General features: G+C 39.3%; 1 protein-coding gene across 5 annotated transcripts in view; it reads right to left on the minus strand.

The window, feature by feature from the left end:
• Window positions 1-12,810, minus strand: part of KCNC1 (potassium voltage-gated channel subfamily C member 1) — a 127,134-nt gene that overhangs the window by 11,058 nt on the left and 103,266 nt on the right. Inside the window, exons 3-4 of one of the 5 annotated variants that reach the window (XM_074148401.1) lie at window positions 9,040-9,228; window positions 6,194-6,258 (exon numbers count right to left, since the gene is read on the minus strand). In XM_074148401.1, coding sequence (XP_074004502.1) covers window positions 6,194-6,258; window positions 9,040-9,228 — 254 coding nt within the window. Of the gene's footprint in view, window positions 1-6,193; window positions 6,259-6,939; window positions 7,077-9,039; window positions 9,229-12,810 lie in introns of those variants that run through there. The other 4 variants (XM_074148400.1, XM_074148399.1, XM_074148398.1 and 1 more) reach the window with 4 other exon arrangements.

Genomic DNA, 12,810 nt, shown 5'->3' on the forward strand with positions numbered 1-12,810 from the left:
AGATATTTTTTTAAAAAAAGGCTTCAGAATTTTTCATCACTATTTAAGTCATGCTTGTGCTATTTACTATCAGCTTATAGTTCAGAGCAGCAGAAAGTTCTGAAAAGGGAAAAAGAAAATACTGAAGAAGAAAACCTAAGTCTTGCTTCCCAAAGGCTGGGGATGGATGCAACCTGTGGAAGAGAATTATCTTCTGTGGTTTTGATTGCATTTAAAAATGTGCACAATAGAAAAGCGGAGCTTACACTGAATTTGCTGAAAACTCTTTTGCTGACACAGAAATAACTGGACATTTGGACTTTCGACATGTCATTGTCAATTTATGTGCAGAAAAGGAGGTAGTACATGCTTTGTTCTTCTCTTTTAGCTTTTGTGCTATTCTTAATTCAGATAAGGGCTGGTCTTAAGTGTTAGAATGCTGGTCTCCATGTTAGAAAGAATGATTCAATAGCATTGAATTAAAATGCTTTGGTTGTGTGGAAATGGCCTTCTGTTGGATGAATGTCCCAAAAAATAACTGTAAAGGGAGGTGTTTACCATATGTGCCTTTGAAGTTAATTTGGAGAAACGGCATGTGTAAAGCTGTTATTATTTTGTAACCCATTTAGAGGTTGAACTGACTCAAGTAAGGCATGTTCTTCAGCTGTTTGTGCATTTCATTCAGATTCATCTATCAGTTGTCTCTACATTCACCTGTTTTTAATTCAGAGGCAGTTTTTGCCCATTAACATGAAGAGAGAGTATGTGACTGAAAATACTCAGCAATGAAAATGGTCTCTGCATTTGAATCATGACCTGGATGAACCATGTGTTACCTTGTGGGGAGAGTGAAGCAGCATAAATTTAGATTACTGAGAGAACACATTTTTCAGCTTGATTAGAAACAAGAGCAATACAGTAATTATTCCTGAATAAAAGCTGGCTGTGGGCATGAGAAAATTCAGATGTGATGTTTATTTTGCAAAACTTCCTCAGGCATTTTTATTTTGTGACATGTTGGATTTCAGTTCATTTTCAGATGAGCCTTTGCAGGTTGGGATGGGGTCGAGTCTAAGTCAAATTCCTGTGTTGGCTAGCCTCGCAACTCATTTTCATCTTTCTTATTTATTTCCGGGTTGCTTTGCATGTGGACCACCACCTTATTCAGATACAATGAAATCTTGGAGGGAGTTCTGTCTGCAGGGTTTAGAGATCAAGACTTTGTCAATGGAAATTGCAGAATTTCAATTTAATATGATTCCAGTACTCCCTGGTCATCACAATCTTTTAACTGTATGCGAACACTTTTCTATAAGACACTGCATTTTTACATCTTTTTATATTTAGAAGTGGGACTGAGACTTAGGAGATTTTTTATGTTCTGACATGATTTTAGATTTTTGCTGCAAATGTCAAATGAGTTTAGCTTTTGTTTTGTTTTCACTGATTGGAATGCATTAAGACATGTGGTACCTAAATTAGGGCAGCAGAGGAGTTGCCGATCAGTAATGAAGATGCTCTGTCATTTTAACTGTGTGGGTGCTTAATCATTTTCCATAATAATCCTCTGCTTTAAAAGTACAAAAGAAAAGGGATTCCTATAGGGGCATTGTGCTATTCTGCAGACAAGGAAACATAGCATCTTTTGAATAATGGAGTGATGCTTCTCTCCTCTGGTGCCTTAATTCTGAGTAGATAGATTATAAGAACTATACCTATTTAAATACTGCTTTTACTCTTTTGATCTCAGAACACTTTAAAAAGGGGATAATGTCACAGAAACAGAAGCTGAGGCATAAAAATGTGATACCAAGGTAACCCAGCATGTCCACAGCAGAGCCAAGAATACAGTTCCCATCTCCTGAGTCCCAGGCCAAGGTTCTACCTTCTAGGCTAGTGGTCTTTGATGTTTTTTCAGGTAAGCCTCACTGGTGCTGCTCTCTCTCCTTGCTCTTCTTTTACCCCACCATTGATTACTGTTTCCTCATATGCTCCCCTCCCTCTTAATTGCATAACCCCTTTTCCAGAAGCATCCGGTGTCCTTTTCATTTCCCACCTCTTGTGCTCCTGCTGAGCTTATTTGCTTGGGCTCAAGACGTATCTCCTGTTTGTGCTGGTGTGACTCGCGGTCAGCAGCCTCTGCATAGGCTGTGTTGTCCTTGTTAGGCCTTTTGAGCCCAGTAGCTGTGCAGGTACCTTAGAGTGATATCTGAGCTAATACAGCTGCAATACTTTGCCTTTTGCTGACTAAGGAATCTCTAACCTGTGCTCCGTGGGCAGTAGAGAAACCAATGGAAGCCTTGGAGCATGTGCTCTTTATTATTTAGTACCTGGAGATGTTTGAACCTATGTACTTGCATACAGTTTTTTAAATGCTCAAGGGTTGATCATTATGAGGGTTGAAAACCTGGCTTTTTCAGTCTGAACGAGGAAATATATCTTTCCATGGGGGCAGATGAATGTGTTTAGTTTTAAAGCATTTACTTTGTCAGACAAGGAAAGAAAGTCAAGAGATGCAGTTCTGGATGCATTTTCTAACTTGAAGTTCAATTTTCATTCAAATATTGTTCTTGACTACAAATAAGCATTTTTATTCCCCTCTTAGGGGGGAAAATGTTGCACCTACAGTCCTAGGTGAATGCAGAGATTTTGGGACTTCTGAACAGACAGGTATCTTACACCCAATCTCAGATAACTGAGTGACTTAAAAATAACCTGCATTATTTAAGTACATTTTCATTAAGTGAAGTTAGTTTGTGTGTGAGCTTAGAGACAAAATTGCTTCCAGGGTATATATGGAAAGCAGAGAGGTAGGCTGCCTTGTTTTGAAACTATGAAAAGGATATGCAAAGTGGCAGAGTAATAACTGCACTTGTTGTTTCTTCAGGTTATCTTTTTCATAAGCAGGTCTGTGCTCAGTTCCTTTCTGAATGCCCTTGCCTTAGCCCTGCTTGCTCTCTTCTGTATTGCAGTCTGCTCATTTGTCCTAGCAGCCATTTGTTTCAGTGATGTATTTTCTTTTTGGCCCTGAAACTTTAAGGAGAGAGAAGGCAATTTATGTGAAAAATCACTTTATCGAGATTAATGACTGCTGCTCTTGACTGTTATCACAGTGGTATTTAGCTAGACTTTTTGGTGGACTGAGAGAACAGAAACCACTTCTCAGATCCTTGCTGTCTGAAGTTGTAGCCGTATCAACCACATCAGGTTGGTCCAGAAAAAACAAGTACCTTCATGCAGTCAGAGGAAAACTTGTATGTGTAGAAGGTGTGGTTGAGGTGTGCTTTCAATGTTAGCAAGTAATAAACCACTAATTGCCAGTAGGTTCAGATGAAGGACAGGCATCAGGTTCTATAGCTGAGGGTCCATTGCTGAAAGCTGAGTTTGCAGAGGAAGAAACCCGATGTTCATTTCCAGCAGGATACACAGCGGAGTGTATCTGAACTACAGAACATGCTTCTGTTCTTACTTATGATGGTGTGAAGTCAAAAGTAGTTGGTGGCGCTATTGCAAGCCCGAGGTCAAAATCTAGCCACATATATAGTTGTAATGCTTTAATCAAGATATATACCTCCTGTGGTGGGAGTGGGCAGGCTTGAAGGAATTAATGTTTTAATCATAATACTCCAGGAAAAGCTCCTTAAATGTAAGGCAGGTGGGATGATGTGGTAAATTTCTCTTAGGATTCAAGGCCAGGATTTGGTGCAACAGCTCTTGAAATTTTCCAGTTGTCTCCCACTTTCCCTGTGTTGTCAGAGCTGCCCTTGTTGTGCAAGGGGAACTCTGGGGTCAGACGGACCTTAACCTTGAGAGCATCTGCTGAAGGGCGATGGATGGGGAGCCCTGTTCTGTTTCTGAAAGGTTTATAAAAGTCACCTCAAATCAGAATAAGCTGAGCGGAGTACCTAAATGGAAAAGGGACTGCTAGATGTAAAAAGTAGCACAGAATGACAATTGCCTTAGGGCCTGTGTACCCGACCTGTTAGCTAAGGCTCATATATATGCAAAGCGCAGTGGAAGCGGAAGACCTACACGGGATTTACAGGGCTGAATCGTTAGTATTCCTTATGGTAATGGAGAATTTGAGCAACCTTCATGCTGGGCCCTTGAGTTACTGTGAAATAAAAAAAAGGGGCAGATAAATCTATTTCTGGATTCTTAACACATTATAAGAGGAAAAGTTTTTCATTAGGCTACTTTTGGATCCTAGATTAACCTGGATTTTACCTTTAGAGGTAAGAAATTGCCCATTTATCAGCTGAGAATAGCAGCTGAGAAGCAGTGCAGAAAAATAGTTCTTGGGAGAAAGGATAGTCAGCTGAAGTAGAAATCAAGTACATAAATGTGACATCAAGGACTACAAAGGACTTTGCTAATTATGTACAAATTCAGATTATCAGCCTTTCTTCTATTCCCAAAACACAGCTTGAGGTCTTCCTTGATTTTTCCTTTTGGAGTAGAGTTTTGTGAAGACAAGGTCCAGCTGCAGTTGGTTTTTTGTTTATAATTTAGCACTTACCAGAGTCATGAGAGTTTCTTCTGTTTTGGGGGGGTTAATCTCTACTTCCTCCAGACCACAGGGATGCTATTCCTTTACATTTCCATTCTCATTAGTAGTTGCAGATGCCGTACCTTGTCTAGAATGTTGCCAGCAATTTTGAAGTTCCTCACATGAGGATAAAGGTGTATCCTTCGTTATAGAAGTACTTTACCAAAAATGCTCAAGCAAATACGTTGCTGTTGACACATAGTCCATAGTTGTCATTTGTAGGATCTAAAATGGAATTTAATTCCATTGTGTTTGTCGGTTCTTACTGCTGCATGTTTTGTGTGGCAAATAAACTGCGCGTCGGACACCTGGATTCCTTTCTGAGTTTTGTATCAGGTGGACTGCCGTAGCTCAGTGCAGAACAAGTGAAGGACGGGGCCCAAAGAAGTAAGAAAAACTGAATTCATTTAATCAGCTAAAAAGACAAACTTTTATTATTGTTGAGAAGGGAAAAGGAAGATACCTAGATAATTATAGGGTTTTTTATTCTTCCCTCTTAAAATTACTAATGATGTGGATTCTTCAGACATCGGTTGTATCAAGTGTTTGCAGGCTTCATTTATTATCTACTAACCAAAATTAGCATTGTAGAACCAAAGCAATACCAAGCTTTTCTCCTACATTTCTGTTGAGAACACTGTATTTATTCAAGATTTTAGAAGCAAGTCTCTGGAAACCCCTGATCGCTTCAGAAAAGGATTCCCCTTTACACTATACAGCAGGCACTGAAACCATGATACAAAATTTATTTCATGCTAGAATTGTTTTGCATAACATTGTGCATGCATTTTACTCAGTACTAAATTGCATACAATGCTGTTGTCTTGTTTCTTAAACTTTGAGACGATTTATACTTGAGTATTTTCCTGATTTTGTACTATAAGTCCCAGTTTTAAAATAACACCTCTTTTGTTTAAAATTCATACTGTTTACTTAATATGAACAATTTATGAAGGGTCTTTACGTTTGATCTATACATCAATAAAATACAACATAACCAGAGCTGGAAAATTAAATCTAGACCAGCTGTTACTGTCAGGTCCGAAGGAAGGTCCCATGTGTCACAAGCATGCCAACAAAAACAGACAGGAAAAAGTTTTTCTTATTTTTATACACTTCTAGTTGGATTAAAAGTTCTTGATTTCCATGTTGGTGTGATGAACTGTGAAGGCGTGGTCAATATGACCGATGACTGCCTGATTGCACTTTTTAAAACCGTTACTCTGTATCTTGTATACAAAAAGAAGCGATCCATAGCAAAGAAATGTACAGTTTTATGTTTTACATTTTGGCTACAACAATGTATGTAAAAGTAAAGAGCTTTGAAAGAAAATATATAACTTTGCTTTTTTTCTCCTTAATCATACATTTGCAGTGTTTCTTGTTTTTTGTTGTTTGGTTTCTTTTTAAATTTTTGTCTTCATGCAATTCATGCTATGGAACAAAAAAATAGATTAAAAAAAAAAAAAAGGATCTTCTACAGTTTTGTTACATTTTGGCCGTAGAAAAAGCCTGCATCTCTAGTACAACTTCAAAACCACAAAGAATCATCCATAAAACCTGCATGGAGCGAGTTAACTTTGTCCAAATGAGAAGGTCTTCTATGCCTGCACAGTTCCACACAGATGTTTATTAGCCATCAATGTTCATCTCCATCTTGCCTTGTCAGGTCACTCTGACTGCCTCTGTTGGCATATATTTAGCAATGACTGGACTTTCTTTGCAAAGATCTGCATGTAAAGAATACAATCAGTACTTGAGCTTCTTCCCTGTGCTTTTCACATCAAGCTTGGCATCTTAGTTTTAAAGGAAGGAGGAAAAGGTGAAATAGCTACATGCAGAGGCAGCCATATTCTTCTTCAACAGGATTTTTTTCCCATGCAGTCAGCCAGACTGAGACCTCTCTATAGTGTGTCTGAGTATTGCTTTCAGCTTAAAATAGGCGCCCATGCAAAGTTTCATCCTACTGTGCTTGTTTGCTCAAACTCCTGCAGGGTTCCTATGGCTCAAAAATATCCTGAGAAAAGCAAAATCTTCCGTCGTTGGCATGTTTCAGCATCGACTAAATGCCTAACCCATTCCATACAGAGCCAGTAGATCCACCATTAGCCAAAATAAGCATATACTAGCAGGATGCACCAGGAAGGAAACTATCTGGTGCATCTACCCTTCATCCTATGTACTGATACCATGCAGCATGTATGGCCCACCAGTACTACATAAATGCCTGCCTATTGTCATCTGAGTGCTATTTAGGAGTGTTGTCACCTAGCATCGGTAGTAACACCATTCCCAGCAGGTGCTACTGTGAGACATTGCATCTTCAGACTTAGTCACCTGGATTTTATGCAACATAGCATAGGCTAATTGAAAGTAAAGCTTTTTAGACCATTCTCTGCTACTGATCCATGCTACAAAATAGATGGGATGGGAGACCAAGAACGTCTCACTGGGCTAGGAGAGCTGTAGGGCGCAGACACTGAGGATAATCCTATCGCTTTTCCACTTATGCCAGCTATGCTGTTAAGGCTCCGTGACATTTCGTAACCTTCATTTAAAAGAAAAATGCAAAGTACAGCATTGGATCAATGACAGAATGGACTAAGAATGAGGTCAACATTGTAGCCAGTTCAATAGCATCTGCATGCACAGACATGCCGAGAGTAGTATCGCTTGCAACAAGACTCAGGCAGCCATTGAAGTACAGAGCAAGTTTAAAAAATATATGTATTAAAAATAAATCATCATTTCTCAAGGATGGTCAGGCTATGTAATTGATCCTACAGGCAGCAACATGGTTGTACCCTAAAAAAAAAAAGAATCAGTGGGAGGGATTTTCTCTATCTCTGTCATACACTCGCACATACCCCTCCCTTCTACTTCATGCATTTTAACCTCAGGCAAAATTAAGGTTTCTGGTATCTTTGGGGGTGGGAGGGGGAAAAGGCAGCAAAATCCATAGAATTTATTGTGTTGCTATAGAGATACTACTCCTTTGTTCTCAGCATTTAAAAGAAAAGAAAACAATTGCATGCATTCAGTTTCCCTCCCTCCCCCCCTTCTTTTTCCGACATGCACGTAAACAGCTCAGCAAGTGTACAGAGAGTTGCACAAACTATGGATGAAATTCTGTTGGAACAACAATTAAGATGCTCTCAACGTGTTTCAAACAGGCCAACAATATGCTGACGTATATTACTCTTTAGCCAACCGGCCTCTGTTTCATTCAGTAACGAGAGGCGGTTGCAGTGCATCGTGAAAACCATACATTCCTCATCCCAAAGGATGTGCCATTTGGAGTGTTCCCCTGATCCACTGGAACCACCCGAACTCGCCCAGGCTGAATGAACGTGGCCAATGCTTATCCAATACAGAATCAAGTAAAACACTTTGCTACAAAGGTAAATTTTAGAGGATATACTTTCATATGAAAGTCTTGTGGTCCAACTGTATCTTTGTTGATGATAAGCTTTAAACTTATAAATACATACACTATCTATAACTGGCATTTACTATAACTATTGCCCATCATACAATGGCACATGGGAATTCTATACTCCATACTCAGTGTATGGTTGCATCATACAATCTTTGCAGTTTTAAAATATTGGCTATATTATATACTATATACAGTACACCAGTGATGAACACTGATTTGAAGAGATTTCTTTTCCAATTTTCCCATTCCTTATCAACTTTAATGCATATATATGTAACTAATTTTGGTTTGTATGGTTTCCTCATGTTAAATTATTTAAACAAAACAGCCTATTTTAAGAAGGGAAGATTTTTTCATTTGATTTGACTTCTGTTGCTAAATTGATTATTCTGACCATAAGCAGACTAAAAATGCAGTTACTTCTGAGAGATCTGTAGCTGTCAGAAGTCTAAGAAACTAACTAGCAATGATTTATTTATGAAAGTGATTTTAGATTAATTATTTTCCAATTGTAAGACACCTGTGCTAACAGATGTTCTTGTATGCTTTTCTTTCTCTGTTGAACTAAACAGCTATGAATATCCAAATAATTTTTTTTAGTGCTCTGTTAAGGTAGCCGAATAATCATTTTGTATTTCTTGAGGATGTTTTGCTTTTGTGTTTTATCTTTTCTGTCTGCCACCTCCAAGTCTGTGCTCCTCAGAGTCTGGTAAGATCTGTGAGCTTTCCAAGTGGCAAACCTTCATTGCTATAAAAGTTAATTAGCCTCTTCTTGGAGGATGGGCTAATTTAAGGACCTTGTAGAGCATCCTCCACTAAAGCTTACTGCACCAGCTGGGGTGGAAGACTCAACTGCCTAACATAGCTTCATGGGGTAGTTACAGCTCCTCAGGCTTTTCTTTCTGAAAGAAATAGGTTAGAAACTCCAAATGCAGACATCAGGTGGTGGTTTCCAGCCCAAACGTGCATCTCTACAGCAAGCGCACTATTGCGTGCTACAACTACAGCTGACTTTCTCTTGTTGATTTAAAACGGTTGCTAACTACATGGTTACAGGACCCCAGCTACATACCCTTTCTTATTCCTCCATCAGGCGGGCAGGGATATTCCCCGGTTGATAAGAGGAAGCAGGGTCCATATCTCTCCCGAGTGCCAGAGCGGGTAAAGGGCAGGCCCTCATCAGGCGTAATAGCCTGGTCTATGTGGGGACAGTCTTCGTTTGCCAGCGCCGCCTTGGCCACCTCACCATTCAGTTTCGAATCTTCAAACATATAAGCAGAAGGCTATTGAAACACTATGCACTGTTTATTAGAGTTCCAGCTGCAAATTAAGGGTTCACAGCTAAAGAGTTCTATAGCGACACTATAAAAGGTAGCACATCTGTCCTAGACACTGCATTCATGTGCACTGCACCAAAATAAAATAAAGTCTGTTAAGTGGGAGAAGAAACAAAACGTGATCACGTTAGGTGTAACAGCAGCCACCTGTACTTCCACATAGAGGGGCGGTTTCAGAAACAGGCGTGCATTGGTTCCTAGTCCTGCGAGCAGAAGACTGCGGTTAGAAATCGGATTATGTATTTGCATGACATCGGATGGTGCATGAATGACCTGTTTGTCATGAAGCCTACTGTCGCTCAGAGTTTTGGAGAGGCAGTGGACTGTGAGTTGTGTTTTAGTATTTGAGTATATTCTGTTTGTGCTGATTTATACCTGTATGCAATATTATTGAGGGGAAAATTCCTGCTCTTCCCCTCCTCAGAATTTACCCAGATTGTTTTATAGCATTTCCCACATCAGTCGTGCAGAATGGCTGTACACGTTTTAGACACACAGAGTACATATGGAACTACGACAGCAGAATGTGGATTTTAAAAAAGGCAATCCATTTTCTGATGTTCTGTTCTGAAACACATACAGTATTTGCAATGCCAGCACAGGACACTACATATAGAAAACACTACAGCAGGCCATGTATTTGGAAAATAGATAGAGTAAAATTTACTCTTGGCTGTAAATAATGAAAATAGGTTGTCAGATTTGCCTATTTTGCTTCACACATTCCCATGAGGATAGACTGAGAATAGTATGTTTTCTCTGTGTGACTTGTTTGACATTTATACAACAATTGAAAGTGCTATTTAGTGTAGGATTTATTTTAGGGTTTTAAAGTGCAAATTAGTGTATTGAGAATATACTCGAAATATGGCACAGCTTGATATGAGTATTTTGTTTGGAGTGAGGAAAAAGTCAGAATGTGCTTTCTGAAGTTTCACAATGCTGAGATATGTTAACTGGGTGGTATTGGCAGCATCCTACACCTCGGTTGCACAATGCTTATTACCTAGACACTGTAAGGCAAGGGGTGGTCCTGCAAGTCTTCAAGGAAAAACAAACTCAACGGACGGACTTAATTTCAGTGCCTTTTCCAGATTCGCATAATACCTTGTTCTGAATGCTACATGATACTGTCATTTATTTTTCAATGGTTTTGAAGCCAAGTAATAAAACAAGCACAAAAGAAAAAATACATTATGTAGGGTTTGGAGGTATGGTTCTGATCCTCTGGTTTCAGATGGACAACATAGATGAGTAGTAGGTAAAAGCCTTTTCAAGTTATATTTGTTGCTTTGTACACACACACACGCACGCACACACACACACACATGTATATGATACATACTATGCATCTATCCATGCACGAGTAATTGCATTCTGTGCCTTTACTTTTCTTTTATTTAGATGTCACTGGTTTGTGACAACATAAACAGCCTTTTCTGCAGATCTCACCTCTGCCACCTTTCTTCTCTGTGCAGAATTAGCCAATTACTTCCCCAAAGAGGGAAGGAGTAACGTTTTGTTTGTGAGCAATAGAGTAATTAAGTATCTCAATACATTTTAAAAAACTAGTAAAAGCTATAGGTGCATTTTAATACTTGTAAGCACTAATTTCAATAGGATTCTAAAGTTTTAAGGTTGTGTTGATGTGCAATTCGTTTCTGTTCATAATACTCACTGCTATTTAATACTATTCTTTGCATGAAAACCTGGCACGGCTGCCATAGTAACCGTGCCTTTGCAGGTACTGAGCTGTTGATTTAAAAATCACTTAACTGTGTTTGGGGAGAGCAGATTCCCATGCTGTCCTCATGGGAATGAGCAAAGTGGGCTCCTTCATAAGCCTCTGCTACTACAAACTGAGGGCTCTAATCCTGAAATGGTAGAGGCAGCTCTGTCAGCAGAGCTCTGCATTGCAATCTCTGGAACTCCCACTGCTACACCTGAGTCTGGGTTTGCAAACTAAACTGTTAGTGATGGAGAGGGCGCTGGTCCATTTCTGGAGCTGAAAACACTTCTGATCAGAGTGGTTGTGGGTCAGGCTGCTCACTGATAACAGTCATTGATCCTTTTGGTAGCAGCTTGCAGGCTCTGTTGTGCTTGAATGACAGGAAAATTGACCTTCTTGGAATTAATTTATTAAATTACATTATACAACTTGAGCTGGAACTTGCTCTTGGAGCCTCTTCAGGGTCCCTTAGCACTGATGAATTTTTCTCTATACTTGTTGAAAATCCACAACCTCGTTATTTTATTTCCATTTAACAGGAAGCGAACAGAGTAGCTGGACATGTGGACAAATCACTGAACTGTCCTATTAATGCCCCTTGACTATTTCATGCATGGGCCATGCCTTAGGGATCCCATTCAGGTTAGCAGTGCTAATCCACAATGACAATTTTGCTAAGTACTTAGGAAGCAGAGAGATTACCAGTACAGAAGACTGCATCTATTGCTGGTGTATATAAGTAATTGTTAAGTAGAGTTGTTCTGTTCCAAATCACTGTCTGCAGCACCTAATTCTCTGAAGGCAGGACTTGGCAATCACATAGTATTTAATATATGATTAGTCTCTTGTGGGAATAAAGCAAACATCACTGCTGTCATCAGCCCACAGTTAGAAGTTCCCGTCGTTTTCATTAGCAGATCTACATGCTGAACTATTTCAGGAATGGGGTCTAAACGTGGAATGAAATGATGTTATTTTAGGTTGATTTCTTAAGTTTCAGTTTGTGGGTTTGGTTTTTCCAAGATTGACCTTGGGTTTGAGAGAACTCCAGATAAAGCAAAACTACTGAAACCATTACTGTCTGGTGACTACCGGTCTAGTTAGACCAATGATTACTACTTCTAGGTGCTTAAAACTTGTAAGGCTTGATTCTGGCCTACCAAATTCACATGAGTCTTTCCACCTCTGCTAGCAGAATCTGAATTAGGCTTATACAACAATTTTTGTTCTTTAGGTTCTGTTTCATGAAGAAAAGTTAATATTACCATCTTTGTTTTACAGATGGGTAAAACTACCATGCAGTGAAGTGACTTGCCTGCTGCTATGTAAGAGGTTATTTACAACAAAATCTTCTGATTCTCAGCTTGGCACCTTACCTCCTAATTGTCCTGTCTGTGAATACCTACTTAACTGCACCAGCTTTAAACATTCTCCTGCAGAGATTTGGCTGAGAGGCTAAAGAAAGTATTCAGCAGATCTCCCAGGTGAATCGTTTGTTTCACAACTACCTCATTTGTCTGGTTTTCACTTTCTTTTTTTTTTCTGTCTCATCTATCTCCATTTTCAGAAAAGAACTATTAAAATGCCTCAAGTGTTTCCAAGCAAACACTGAATTTCAAAATGGAGGGAGGGGATTCTGAAAAAAAAAACAACTTGGGAGAACTGCTGGATTTTGCATTAGTCTGCTCTGCTTATTGTGGAGAAGCACAGTAAAGACTGCCCATGTTCTTGCTGCATGGCTCGTCTCTTTTGTCATAGCAAATGGCTGCACACTGTC

The sequence above is a fragment of the Numenius arquata genome, chromosome 6, assembly GCF_964106895.1.
Source record: "Numenius arquata chromosome 6, bNumArq3.hap1.1, whole genome shotgun sequence".
NCBI classification, from domain to species: Eukaryota; Metazoa; Chordata; class Aves; order Charadriiformes; family Scolopacidae; genus Numenius; species Numenius arquata.